This window comes from Pan paniscus, chromosome 12 (genome assembly GCF_029289425.2).
Source record: "Pan paniscus chromosome 12, NHGRI_mPanPan1-v2.0_pri, whole genome shotgun sequence".
NCBI lineage: Eukaryota > Metazoa > Chordata > Mammalia > Primates > Hominidae > Pan > Pan paniscus.
In genome coordinates, this window is record NC_073261.2 from 102,534,283 (window position 1) to 102,549,248 (window position 14,966).

General features: G+C 43.3%; 1 protein-coding gene across 7 annotated transcripts in view; it reads right to left on the reverse strand.

Moving 5' to 3' along the window:
* The window catches only part of UBXN2A (UBX domain protein 2A), a 71,360-nt gene that overhangs the window by 17,219 nt on the left and 39,175 nt on the right, over positions 1-14,966 (reverse strand). For all 7 annotated transcript variants that reach the window (XM_008952376.4, XM_055108177.2, XM_034952692.3 and 4 more), the window contains exons 3-4: positions 9,912-10,050; positions 4,236-4,342 (exon numbers count right to left, since the gene is read on the reverse strand). In XM_008952376.4, the coding sequence (XP_008950624.1) occupies positions 4,236-4,342; positions 9,912-10,050 (246 nt within the window). The remainder of the gene's footprint in view (positions 1-4,235; positions 4,343-9,911; positions 10,051-14,966) is intronic.

Genomic DNA, 14,966 nt, shown 5'->3' on the forward strand with positions numbered 1-14,966 from the left:
CTCGCTATGTTGCCCGGGCTGGTTTAATTCCTGGGATCAAATGATCCTCCTGCCTTGGCCTCCGAAAGTGCTGAGATTACAGGCATTAACCACTGCACCTGGCCTACCTGGCCTGTACTTTTGTGTATATAAGCCATACTTCAATAAGAAAGTTTAAAAAATATTTTAGTGAATAAATACCACTGTATACATACAGCAATTCTAGGTAATTGTTTTATCTTTTTCTGTTTGAGTTAAAAGGCACTCAAAGAATGAGAGAAAATATTCGCAAATCATGTATCTGATAAGGAATTTGTATTCAGAAAAAATGAAGAATTCTTACAACTTAACAAAAAGGCAAATAAACCACCTGAAAATATAAACAGGCTGAGCACGGTGGCTCATGCCTGTAATCCCAGCACTGTGAAAGGCCGAGGCGGGTGAATCACGTGAGATCAGGAGTTCAAGACCAGCCTGGCGAACATGGTAAAACCCTGCCTCTACTAAAAAACAAAAATTAGCCGGATGTGGTGGTACATGCCTGTAATTCCAGCTACTTGGGAGGCTGAGGCAGGAGAATCACTTGAACCTGGGAGGCGGAGGTTACAGTGAGCCGAGATCATGCCACTGCACTCCAGCCTCACCGACAGAGCAAGACTCTGTCTCAAAAAAACAAACAAACAAACAAATAAAAAAACTGGACAGAGGATTTGAACAGGCATTTCTCCAAAGAAGATGTACGAATGGACAATAAGCACATGAAAAGACACTCAACATCACTGGTCATTAGAGAAATGTAAATCAAAACCAGAATGACATACCCCTTTACAACCACTAAAATGGCTATAATTTAAAAAAACAGAAGCTAATGTGTTAGGATGTGCAAAAACTGGAAGCCTCATACATGGCTGGTAGAAATGTTAAATGGTACAGTCACTTTGGAATACATTTGGGCAGTTCTTCATAAAGTTAATATAAGAGTTAACAATTCCACTCCTAGATTTATACCTGAGAGAAATGAAAACATATGACCACACAAAAACTTGTATATAAATGTTCATAGTAGCATTATTCATAATAGCCCAAAATGTGAAAATGAGTAGAACAGGTAAATACATAGTGACAGAAATCCATAGAGATAGACAGAAAGTGGATTCATGGTTATGTTAGGGCTGCAGGGGAAAATGGAGAGTGACTTCTAGTATCTGATTTTTTTTTCTTTCAGCAATATATTCGGCTTTTTCAATAATGATATTCTGAAATTAGATTGTGCTGATGATTGTAAAACTGTAGACATATTAAAAATACTTAACTATATACTTCAAAGGTATGAATTTTATGGTAGGTTAATTATATCTAAACATAGCTGGGTTTTTTTTTTACATAAATACAAGAAAATAGTCAAAAATATTTTTCATAGTGGTAAAATTTTAAATACTTGGCTGGGTGTGGTGGCTCACGCTGGTAATCCCTGCAATTTGGCAGATCGAGGCAGGAGGATTGCTTGAGATCAGGAGTTTGAGACCAGCCTGGGTAACACAGCAAGACCTCATCTTTACTAAAAATTAAAAAAAAATTAGCTGGGCATGGTGACATACACCTATCGTTCCAGCTATTTGGGAGGCGGAGGTAGGAGGACCACTTGAGACGGGGAGTTTGAAGCTGCAATGAACTATGATCGTGCCACTGCACTCCAGCCTCAAAAAACATAATAACAAAAAACTCTATGTTGCCAAGAACAATTAAGTATATATAAAAATTACGGGGCACTGTTGTGATAAAATAATACTCAGATATATTCAAATATTTTATAATGATGAATTTAAAATTGTTTTAAAAATAAATGTACACGTAGTATATATGCATCTATGGACAGAAAATGATAGAATGAAATTCAACAAAAATGTTAATAGCAGTTACTTCAGAGTGGTTAAATTATAAGTGATTTTTAAGTTCTTTTTTTTTTTTTTTTTTTGAGACAGAGTCTCGCTCTGTCGCCCAGGCTGGAGTGCAGTAGCATGTGATCTCGGCTCACTGCAACCTCTGCCTCCTGGGTTCAAGCAATTCTCCCTGCCTCAGCCTCCTAAGTAGCTGGGATTACAGGTGCCCGCTACCATGCCCGGCTAATTTTTGTATTTTTTAGTAGAGATGGGGTTTTCCCATGTTGGCCAGGATGGTCTTGAACTCCTGACCTCAGGTGATCCACCCACCTTGGCTACCCAAAGTGCTGGGATTACAGGCATGAGCCACCATGCCTGGCTGATTTTCGAGTTCTTAATACTTAAAAAAATTTTCTAGACCAAGCATGTATAATACTTAGATTCATAAATATATAGTAAACATTGCAATTTTTTTTTTTTTTGAGATGGAATCTGGCTCTGTTACCCAGGCTGGGGTGCAGTGCTGTGATCTTGGCTCACCACAGCCTCTGCCTCCTGGGTTCAAGCAATTCTCCTGCCTCAGCCTCCCAAGTAGCTGGGACTAACAGGCACGCGCCACCATGCGTGGCTAATTTTTGTATTTTTAGTAGAGACGGGGTTTCACTATGTTGGCCAGGCTGGTCTTGAACTCCTGACGTCGTGATCCACCCACCTCAGCCTCCCAAAGTGCTGGGATTACAGGCGTAAGCCCCTGTGCCCAGCTACAATTTTTTTTCTTTAAAACAAAATTTTTTTTTTTTTTTTTTTGAGACGGAGTCTCGCTCTGTTGCCCAGGCTGGAGTGCAGTGGCGTGATCGTGGCTCACTGCAAGCTCCGCCTCCCAGGTTCAAGTCATTCTCCTGCCCCAGCCTCCCAAGTAGCTGGGACTACAGGTGCCCGCCACCACACCCGGCTAATTTTTTTGTATTTTCAGTAGAGACGGAGTTTCACCGTGTTAGCCAGGATGGTCTCAATCTCCTGACCTCGTGATCTGCACGCCTCGGCCTCCCAAAGTGCTGGGATTACAGGCATGAGCCACTGTGCCTGGCAGATTCTTTTAAAATTTTTATTCATGAATCGGGCAGCCTCCCAAGCCAGAGTAGGGTCAGAGAGACTTCTACCATGACCATTTTAAAGACTTTAAAGATATTTAAACATTTAAACAAAATTAAATAATAAAGAAAATGAGGTATTAGAAAATACTTAGTAAAGTAAATTAGTTTAAGTAAGATTTGGGTTGATCAGAATTCAAGTTCCTAAACTTTCTTCAAAATTATATTTGTTGGCCAGGCGTGGTGGCTCACACCTGTAATCTCAGCAATTTGGGAGGCAGAGGTTGGCAGATCACTTGAGGTCAGGAGTTCAAGACTAGCCTGGCCAACATGGTGAAACTGTTATTAAAAAATACAAAAATTAGATGGGCATGGTGGCGCACACCCGTAATCTCAGCTACTCAGGAGGCTGAGGCACAAGAATCACTTGACCCCAGTAGGCGGAGGCTGCAGTGAGCTGAGATCATGTCACTGTATTCCAGCCTGAGCAAAAGAGCAAGACTCCATTTCGGGAAAAAAAAAAATTGTAGTTGTGGTTCTCTTAAGAAAATTCATCTTATAAAAATGTGAATGTACAAAAGAAAAAGTATATCTGTGAATGTGTAGGGAGTGTGTGAACATTAAAATGGATTCTTTCACCAAAACAATGCCTAAAATATCTTCTGATTACAAAGATTACTCACTCCAGCTCGTTGTTTTTTTGTTTTGCTTTGGTTTTGAGATGGAGTTTTGCTCTTGTTGTCCAGGCTGGAGTGCAATGGTGCAATCTTGGCCCACTGCAACCTCCGCCTCTCGGGTTCAAGTGAATTCCTGCCTCAGACTCCCAAGTAGCTGGGATTACAGGCATGTGCCACCACACTCGGCTAATTTTGTATTTTTAGTAGAGATGGGGTTTCTCCATGTTGGTCAGGCTGGTGTCTCGAACTCCCAACCTCAGGTGATCTCCCCATCTTAGCCTCCCAAAGTGCTGGGATCACAGGCATGAGCCACCAAGCCCACCCCCACCCCCCCGACCCCCGCCTTTTTTTTTTGGAGACAGGGCGTCGTGCTGTTGCCCAGGCTGGAGTGCAGCAGTGCAAGCATGGCTCACTGTAGCCTCAGTCTCCCAAGTGCAAGCAATCCTGAGTAGCTGGGCTGGCTGGTAATTTTTTTTTTTTTTAAGTAGAGATGAGGTCTGGCTATGTTCCCCGGCTGGCCTTGAACTCCTGAGCTCAGGCAATCCTCTCGCCACAGCCTGCCAAAGTTTTGGGATTACAGGCTTGACCTACCACACCTGGCTACTCACCCCTTTTTGATGGAGTTCAAAAACTGCTGACTGGCACCATCGGAATAACTTCTGAAATCGTTGTTGACGGTGAATCCGTTTTTCCATAATTTTATATTTACATCTACCTGCAAAACAGTAGGAAACAAAATGCATCATGTTAATAAAATGTAGTAGGATTGAAAGTCCTTTGAAAATTTCTTCTATCACTATTCAGGCCGGGTGGGGTAGTTCACTCCTGTAATCCCAGCACTTCGGGAGGCCAAGACAGGAGGACTACTTGAGCCTAGGAGTTGGAGACCAGCCCTGGCAACATAGCGAGACCCAGTTTCCACAAAAAATCAAAATCATTGATATGGTTTGGCTGTGTCCTCACCAAAATCTCAAGTTGAATTGTATCTCCCAGAATTCCCGTGTGTTGTGGGAGGGACCAAGGGGGAGGTAATTGAATCATGGGGGCCCGTGTTTCCCATGCAATTCTTGTGATAGTGAATAAGTCTCACGAGATCTGGTGGGTTTATCAGGAGTTTCCACTTTTGCTTCTTGCTCATTTTCTCCTGCTGGTGCCATGATTATGAGACCTCCCCAGCCATGTGGAACTAAGTCAAATTAAATTTCCTTTCTTCCCAGTCTCGGGTATGTCTTTATCAGCAGCGTAAAAATGGACTACTACAACTGGCTTCATAAACATTAAAATATAAGGGGGAGGCGATGTTGGGCGAGGCATAGAATTGAGTAATCAGGAGAGAGAATACTCAGGATCATAGATTCCAGAGCAAGAGCAGTAGAGCTCCCCTAGTCGACAACCAATCCACTGAAGGAAGAAGGGTTTCACCACAATCTTCCCTTAGAAAAATTTTAACTGGTGGGCCAGGCGCGGTAGCTCCCGCTTATGCTGTACAGTATTTACACTTTTACAGATATGAATAACAATTGATTTAATCCCCAATTGTGACACAACTATGTTAGAAGAATGGGAAGAGGTGATCTGAGGAGAGGGGGAAGGTAGAAAAAGAGCTAAATCCTTATTATGTATAATACAAAGTGAATACATAATTCAAAAATCTGAAAAATCAATAACTATCACTATTAGCATATTATCAGAAACAGAAAGCTCATGTCAGTAGAAATATCTAAGAGTTATAAGTTGTTGCCTCTGGAAAGTAGATGCGGCCAGATGTGGTGGCTCACGCCTGTAATCCCAGCACTTTGGGAGGCCAAGGCAGGTGAATCACCTGAGGTCAGGAGTTCAAGACCAGCCTGACCAACATGGAGAAACCCCGTCTCTACTAAAAATACAAATTAGCCAGGCATGGTGGTGCATGCCTGTAATCCCAGGCTGAGGTAGGAGAATCGCTTGAACCCAGGAGGTGGAAGCTGTGGGGAGACGAGATCGCACCACTGCACTCCAGCCTGGGCAACAGTAGTGAAACGCCATCTTAAAAAAACGAAAAAAGAAAGTAGATGCTAGGGTCAAGGAGTAATAAGTCTGCTTTTTAACAGAAGCCTTTTTTTAACATAAGCCTTTCACAACTAATAGATTAAGTTTTAATTTAAAAAGCGAATCAGAGTGAAAGGATTTTTCACAAATACTTTTTAAAATGTCTCACATCAAAAAATCAGCTGGGGTCTCATAATTGGTACCACTCTCAGTCTGCTTTGACATGTTATTTTGATTGAAATGTTTTTTTTAAAAACAAAACCTCATACAGTTATGTAGTTAGAAAAAGAAGTGTTTTAATAGCCTTCCCAGGATAATCTTCTTTGACACTTCTTCAAAATTTAATAAGTAGTAGTAGTATCTCAAAAGTTAGTTGAGAATCTGAATGTGGAATCTGAAACTTACCAACCATCTTTTCATATACTTGTTACGTTAAAGTCTTTTAGTATATGTGATTCTTTGGCTCTTTTACTCATGAATCACTGTATAACATCATATATTGCTCATTTGGAAAATACTGGTTTTCTTGATTATGCAGATCTTCCAACTGCTGACACATTTAATTATATAAACAAATTTATATTTATCAAAATGACACTAATCTCACTAGGAAATTCCTTAAGTTTTGAGAAGCTGTCAAGGTATGGTTGCTTTCTTTTTCTTTTCTTTTCTTTTTTTTTTTTTTGAGACAGTCTTGCTGTGTTACCCAGGCTAGAGTGCAGTGGCACGATCTTGGTTCACTGCGAGCTCCGCCTCCCTGGTTCAAGTGATTCTCATGCCTTAACCTCCTGAGTAGCTGAGATTACAGGCGTGCATCACCAAGCTTAGCTAATTTTTGTATTTTTTAGTAGAGAAAGAGTTTCAGCACGTTAGCCAGGCTGGTCTTGAACTCCTGGCCTCAAGTGATTCACCCACCTTGGCCTCCCAAAGCTATGAGATTACAGGCGTAAGCCACCAAGCCCAGCCTATAGTGGCAATTTTCTAAAAGTCTTATTTTCACTTAAAAAGTTGGTTAAGGCCAGGCGCAGTGGCTCGCGTCTGTAATCCCAGCACTTTGGGAGGCCGAGGCGGGCGGATCACGAGGTCAAGAGATCGAGACCATCCTGGCTAACATGGTGAAATCCTGTCTCTACTAAAAATACAAAAAAATTAGCCAGGCGTGGTGGCGGGTGCCTGTAGTCCCAGCTACTCAGGAGGCTGAGGCAGGAGAATGGTGTGAACCCAGGAGGCGGAGCTTGCAGTGAGCCGAGATCACGCCACTGCACTCCAGCCTGGGCGACAGAGCGAGAGTCCGTCTCAAAATAAAAAAAAAAAAGTTGGTTAAATAAAAATTTATCATTTTTTGGCCAGGCACGGTGGCTCAAGTCTGTAATCCTAGCACTTTGGGAGGCTGAGGCGGGCGGATCACGAGGTCAGGAGATCAAGACCATCCTGACTAACAGGGTGAAACTCCGTCTCCACTAAAAATACAAAAAAAAATTAGCCAGGTGTGGTGGTGGTCACCTGTAGTCCCAACTACTCAGGAGGCTGAGGCAGGAGAATGGCATGAACCCAGGAGGCGGAGCTTGCAGTGAGCCGAGATTGCACCACTGCACTCCAGCCTGGGCGACAGAGCGAGACTCCGTCTCAAAAAAAAAAAAAAAAAAAAAAAATTAATCATTTTCAACAGCTACTATAAGTTGTTTTCCTTGAAGTGCCAGGCTCACTTCATTCATTATTAGAAAATATCTACCAGGCAGGGCCGGGCACGGTGGCTCATGCCTGTAATCCCAGCACTTTGGGAGGCTGAGGTGGGTGGATCACCAGGTCAGGAGTTTGAGACCAGCCTGTCCAACATGGTGAAACCCCGTCTCTACTAAAATACAAAAATTAGCTAGGCGTGGTGGTGCATGCCTGTAATCCCAGCTACTGGGGAGGCTGAGGCAGGAGAATGGCTTGAATCCAGAAGGCAGAGGTTGCAGTGAGCCGATTGTGCCACTGCACTCCAGCCTGGGTGACAGAGCAAGACTCCATCTCAAAAAAAAAAAAAAAGGCTGGACACAGCGGCTCACGCCTGTAATCCAAGTACTCTTTGGGAGGCTGAGGCGGGCAGATCACGAGGTCAGGAGATTGAAACCATCCTGGCTAACACTGTGAAACCCTGTCTCTACTAAAAATACAAAAAATTAGCCAGGTGTGGTGGCGGGCGCTTGTAGTCCGGGCTACTCGGGAGGCTGAGGCAGGAGAATGGCATGAACCTGGGAGGCGGAGCTTACAGTGAGCAGAGATGGCACCACTGCACTCCAGCCTGGGCGACAGAGCGAGACTCTGTCTCAGACAAAAAAAAAAAGAAAAAAAGAAAATATCTACCAGGCCAGGTGCGGTGGCTCACGCCTGTAATCCCAGAACTTTGGGAGGCTGAGGTGGGCAGATCACAAGGTCAGGAGTTCGAGACCAGCCTGACCAACATGGTGAAACCCTGTCTCTACTAAAAATACAAAAAATTAGCTAGGCATGGTGGTGCGCACCTGTAATCCCCGCTACTAGGGAGGCTGAGGCAGGAGAATGGCTTGAACCTGGGAGACAGAGCTTGCAGTGAGCTGAGATCATGCCATTGCACTCCAGCCTGGGTGACAGAGTGAGTTGGAATATCCATAGTATGTATGTAAACCATTCTTTCTTGCAGAAACAATATGCCATGAAAAAGCAGACAGTTTGTTGATCTCAAATAACTGCACCTTTCCTTGAGACACTTCTGTATATTGTAGAAATACTTTATGTATACTTCACATTTTGTCACACAGAATATTACGATGTGTATTCAAGGTTTGAGATACAAAATTAATTAATTAATTTATTTATTTATTTTGAGACCAAGTCTAGCTCTGTCGCCCAGGCTGGAGTGCAGTGGCGCAATCTCAACTCACTGCAACCTCCGCCTCCCAGGTTCACGCAATTCTCCTGCCTCGGCCTCCTGAGTAGCTGGGATTACAGGCATGCACCACCACGCCCTGCTACTTTTTGTATTTTTAGTAGAGACAGGGTTTCACCATGTTGATCAGGCTGATCTTGAACTCCTGACCTCGTGATCCACCCGCCTCAGCCTCCCAAAGTGCTGGGATTACAGGCATGAGCCACCGCGCCCGGCCGAGAAACAAAATTTATAAATTCTACTGCATCAAGGACATTCTTAATTAAAATTAGTTTTTTTTTTCCCCTTGGAAGTATACGCAAAGAATAAAGTACAGGTTGAATATCCCTTATCTGAAATGCTTGCGACCAGAGGGTTTTGAATTTCAGATTCTGAAATATTTGCTGGTTGAGCTTTCCAAATTCAAGACTCAAAATCTGAAATGCCCCCAATAAGCATCCCTTTGAGCATCATGTCAGCACTGAAAACATGTTGGATTTTGAAGCATTTTGGATTTTTGGATTCAGTGGATTTGGGATGTTCAACCAGTAACTGCTAGCACAGTTTGTTGCCACTGCCTTGATTCCTGCTAAAGTGTTGCAGTTTTACCCACCACTACTTTTGCAATATCAGTGCAAAGTGAACACAGTTATTTTTTTACCTTACCTTACTCTTACCTTATCAGTCAGGGTCTCACTCTGTCACCCAGGCTGGAGTGCAGTGGTGCGGTCATGGCTCACTGCAGCCTCAAACTCCTGAGCTCAAGCAATCCTCCCAACTCAGCCTCCCAAGAAGCTGGGACTACAGGCACATGGCACCATGCCCAGTTAATTTTTTTATTCTTTTGTAGAGATGGGTCTTGCTTTATTGCCCAGACTGGTTTTTAACTCCTAGGCTCAAGTGATCCTCCTGCCTCAGTCTCCTAAAGTGCTGGGATTATAGGTGTGCCTAGCTTGTGAACATAGTGAAAAAGGGAAACAATATCTATTATGAAAACAGTTTTGGCCTCACACCTATAATCCCAGCACTTTGGGAAACCAAGGCAGGAGAACTACTTGAGCCCAGGAATTTGAGACCAGCCTGGGCAACAAAGCTAGACCCCGTCTCTACAAAAGAATAAAAAAATTAGCTGGGCATGGTGGTGTGTGCTGAGGTCCGGGCTACCTGCGAATGCTGAGGCAGGAGGACTGCTTGAACCCAGGAGGTTGAGGTTGCAGTGGGCTAAGATCGAGCCACTGCACTCCAGTCTGGGTGACAGAGAAAGACCTTGTCTCAAACAAAACAATTTTGACCTTAGGGACCCTCTAACAGGTCCATATATTGAGAAACACTGAAAGAAAAAGAAAAGTAATAGACATTTATTTACCTGTTTCTTCTGTTCAGCGGGAGACACACATTTGGAACTAACCTTCTGAGCTTCCTCAAAAAGGCTATCAACAAAATATTCACAATTTGATTGTTGATTATTACCAAGAGGTTGATTATCAGATCCTGTTTCACAAACCCTAAACAAGATAAAGAAAAACAGGCACTATTAACTATTAGGTCTCTAAAAATTTACTTATTTTGTTCTAGTTAAGGATATTGAACTTAGATGCTACGTGCATATCTGTAGTTCAGGCCCTCTTCTAAGTTAATATAACCTTGGGGAAGTCATTAACCCCTTTTTAGTCCAGAGCATGGTTTTCTCAACCTCAGCTCTATTAACATTTAGAAATGAATAATGCTTTGCTGTATGAGGTGTCCTGTGCATTGGAAATTGTGATCCCCAACCCCTAAGCCCATGGCCTGTCAGAAACCAGGTTGCACAGCAGGTGGTGAGTGACAGGCGAACAAGCAAAGCTTCATCTGTATTTACTGTTGCTCCCATCGCTCACATTACCACCTGAGCTCTGTCTCCTGTCAGATCAGTGGTGGCATTAGATTCCCATAGGAGCATGAACCTGTGAACTGAGCATCCAAGGGATATAGGTTGCAGGCTCCTTATGAGACTCTAATGCCTCATGATCTGTCGCTGTTTCCCATCGCCCCCAAATGGGACCATCTAGTTGCAGGAAAACAAGCTTAGGATTCCCACTGATTCTACATTATGGTGAGATGTATAATTATTTCATTATACACTACAATGTAATAATAATAGAAATAAAGTGCAAATAAATGTAATGTGCTTGAATCATCCCAAAACCATCTCCCCTTCTCCCCTTCTCCCCTGACAGGTCCGTGGAAAAACTGTCTTCCACAAAACCAGTCCCTGGTGCCAAAAAAGTTGGGGATCACTGTTGCAGAATGTTAAACAGTATCCTTGGCCTTTACCCATGAGATACAACAAGTAGGATGCACATCCCTGCCCCATCCCCAATCCCCAGTGTTATAACAACCAAAAACATCTCTTCACATTGCCAAATGCGTCTAGGGGCAAAAATCTCTCTAGGTTAAAAACCACTGGTCTGGAGTAGAAAATGTGTGGTGTTTTTGTTCTGTTTTTTGAGGTTTTCTTGAGACAAGGTCCCTCTCTGTCATGCAGGCTGGAGTGGAGTGGCGCAATTTCAGCTCACTACAGTCTCAACCTCCAGGGCTCAACCAATCTTCCCACTTCAGACCCCCAAGTAGCTGGGACTACAGGCTCCAACCACCATGTCCAGCTAATTTTTTGTAGAGATGGGATTTCACTGTGTTGCCCAGGCTGGTTTCAAACTCCTGGGCTCCAGTGATGTGCCTGTCTTGGCCACCCAAAGTGCTGGGATTACGGGTGTGAGCCACTGCTCCTGGCCAAAAATGTGTTATTTTTAAAGGGCTCAAAATGACTTTAAAAGGGATTACTATGCGTTTTTTTGGTAACAGAAAACACTCTTGAACTAAAGGGGATAATGCATCAGGAACAATTGCATTTTTGTTCCTTTGCACACTTCAGAATATTTCCCACTGAAAACATTATTTATAGTGATTTATTTATTTATTTTTGAGACAGAGTCTCATTCTGTCACCCAGGATGAAGTGCAGTTGCATGATCACAGCTCACTGCTGCCTCAATCTCCTGGACTCAAGTGATTCTCCCCCAAGTAGCTGGTTCTACAGGCACACATTGCCACAGCTGGCTGAATTTTAAAAATGTTTTGGAGAGGCTGGGAACAGTGGCTCATGCCTGTAATCCCAGCACTTTCAGAGGCCAAGGCGGGAGGATCATGAAGTCAAGAGATTGAGACCATTCTGGCCAACATGGTGAAACCCTGTCTCTACAAAAAATACAAAAATTAGCTGGGCATGATGGTACGCTCCTGTACTCCCAGCTACTCAGGAGGCTGAGGCAGGAGAATCACTTGAACCTGGGAGGTGGAGGTCGCAGTGAGCCAAGATTGCACCACTGCACTCCAGCCTGGCAACAGAGCAAATACATAAATAAATGTTTTGGAGAAAAAGGGTCTCACTATGCTGTCCAGGCTTATCTCAAACTCCTGGGCTCAAGCAATCCTCCCGTGTCTGTTTCCCAAAGTACTGGCATTACAGGTGTGAGCCACTGTATCCAGCCTATAGTAGTTTAATACTTTACTGGTTTTTATTTTGTATTTTTATTTCTTTATATAAGAAATATCAGCTGGGTGAGGTAGCTCATGCCTGTAACCCCAGCACTTTGGGAGGCTGAGGCAGGCGGATCACGGGGTCAAGAGATCAAGACCATTCTGGACAACATGATGAAACCTCGTCTCTACTAAAAATATAAAAATTAGCTAGGCGTGGTGGTGCGTACCTGTAGTCCCAGCTACTCAGGAGGCTGAGGCAGAAGAATCGCTTGAACCTGGGAGGCGGAGGTTGCAGTGAGCCGAGATCATGCCACTGCACTCCAGCCTGGCGACAGAGCGAGACTCCGTCTCAAAAAAAAAAAAAAGAAAAAAGAAAAAAAGAAATATTATCTAAGATTCTGTTTGCTAGAAAAAGATGGTTTCTGGTTGTTCTCTTTTGAAATCATGCAGGAAAATTTATAAAAGTACAGAGATACGATTTCTCAAATTCTATAAATAATACTTTTATAAAGTATTATAAATCATACTTTTATACCTCTTATACTGTGCCAGGAAATATAAGTTAGATACTGTTTTTTTTTTTTTTTTTCCTGAGACGGAGTCTCACTCTGTCCCCCAGGCTGGACTGCAGTGGCGCAATCTTGGCTCACTGCAAGCTCCACCTCCTGGGTTCATGCCATTCTCCTGCCTCAGCCTCCGGAGTAGTTGGGACTACAGGCACCCGCCACCACACCTGGCTAATTTTTTATATTTTCAGTAGAGACAGGGTTTCACCATGTTAGCCAGGATTATCTCGATCTGACCTCGTGATCCGCCTGCCTCAGCCTCCCGAAGTGCTGGGATTACAGGCGTGAGCCACCACGCCCGGCAAAGTTAGATACTGTTAACTAACCATGCTGCCACTCTGTCTCCCAAGTCTGTGATCCTAACCATGACATCTTATAAAGAACTATTCTAAGTACCTTACATGTGCCAACTCATCCAAATCCTCACAATGACCCTAAAAGGTAGGTATTATTTTTATCCCCATTTAATAGATGAAGAAAAAGCTTAAGAAATTTGCCAGAGACCACAAAGCTACTAGGAGGCAGTGCTAGGAACTGAACTCAAGCTACCAATGTCTCTGCTCTTAATCACTATGCTAGACTGTCATGGAGAATAGCTATCACTGAGCCTTGGCGTGGTGGTGCACGTCTGTAGTCACTTGAGGAGCGTGACTTGAGGCCAGGAGTTTGAGGCTGTAGTGTGCTGTGACTGAGCCCACTAGAATGCCGTGACTAACTACTGCATTTTAGCCTGGGCAACATAGTGAGACCTCATCTCTTAAAAAAAAAAAGGCCATCACTATATTGTTACTAAAATGTCGATACTCAGGGCAGTGCTTTAACTTAGGTATACATTTTTTTCCTTCCCTAGGTAGTCCTCTCGTATATACTCTTAAAACACTCCATATTATCACAAAGTATTATGCCTTTTCCAAAGCAATGACATGATACCTCTTATACAGAAATAGTTACACCCTAAGATGGTTTCTTATAACACTAGTGATTTTCCCCTTCCTTTAATCAGCATAGTCACATAGCAGTATAGCATATTGTCTAAAAGTCTGGGTGTTGCTGTTTGTATTTAAGTGCCTTCATTTAGTCACACTGACAATGGACAAGAAACTTAACTTCTATGTGATTTGCTTTGCTTATCTGTGAAATACAGATACCACCACTCATTTCACATGGTTGTTGTGAAGATTAAATGAAAATATATATAAAAGCCTAAACATGGTATATAGTAAGTATCAGTATACATACTGGCACACAGTACACTCTCAAATATTAGTAATATCATTATAACCATTTTATGCTTTCTGGTATTTAACTGTTTCTTCTGTTCAGATGGTAGTTAGTGCTCCATTAGTAATTACTAAATACAAAGCCAATAAAGCTGAGCATCCAGAGTAGCTGAAATTTCATTCCTTCATGTTATTTATTTAATGTGTAAATTCTATTAAACTTCATCATGTGCATTCAAATTACTCAAATATTTATTGAGTATCTATCTACTACATGCTAGGTGGCAGGGAGATATGAAGATGAGTAAGAAACGGTCTATGTTTATAAGAGGTTCAGGGTAGAGTGGAGTGGAGTGGAGTGGAAATGTATAGCAAGAGTAGAGTAGAGTGGAGATGTATCATAGGAAATAGTTACAATAGAAAATACAGCCAGGCACAATGGCTCATGCCTGTAATCCCAGCATTTTGGGAGGCCAAGGTGGGAGAACTGCTTGAGCCCAGGATTGGAGACCAGCCTGGGCAACATGGCGAAATCCCATCTCTATAAAAAAAGAAAAGAATAAGCTGGGCGTGGTGGTGCACACCTGTAGCCCCAGCTACCTGGGAGGCTGAGCTCAGGAGGCCAAGGTTGCAGTGAACTGAGATCATGTCAATGTACTCCAGGCCTGGGCAACAGAGTAAGACCCTATCTCAAAACAAAAACAAAAACATTAAAAAAAAAAAAAGGCCGGGCGCGGTGGCTCACGCCTGTAATCCTAGCACTTTGGGAGGCCAAGGTGGGCGGATCACAAGGTCAGGAGATCGAGACTGTCCTGGCTAACACGGTGAAACCCCGTCTCTACTAAAAATACAAAAATTAGCCAGGTGTGGTGGCGGGTGCCTGTAGTCCCAGCTACTCGGGAGGCTGAGGCAGAAGAATGGCGTGAACCTGGGAGGCAGAGCTTGCAGTGAGCTGAGATCGCGCCACCGCACTCCAGCCTGGGCAACAGAGCGAGACTCTGTCTCAAAAAAAAAAAAGAAAAAAAGAAAATATCTACCAGGCCAGGTGCGGTGGCTCACGCCTGTAATCCCAGCACTTTGGGAGGCCAAGGTGGGCGGATCACGAGGTCAAGAGATC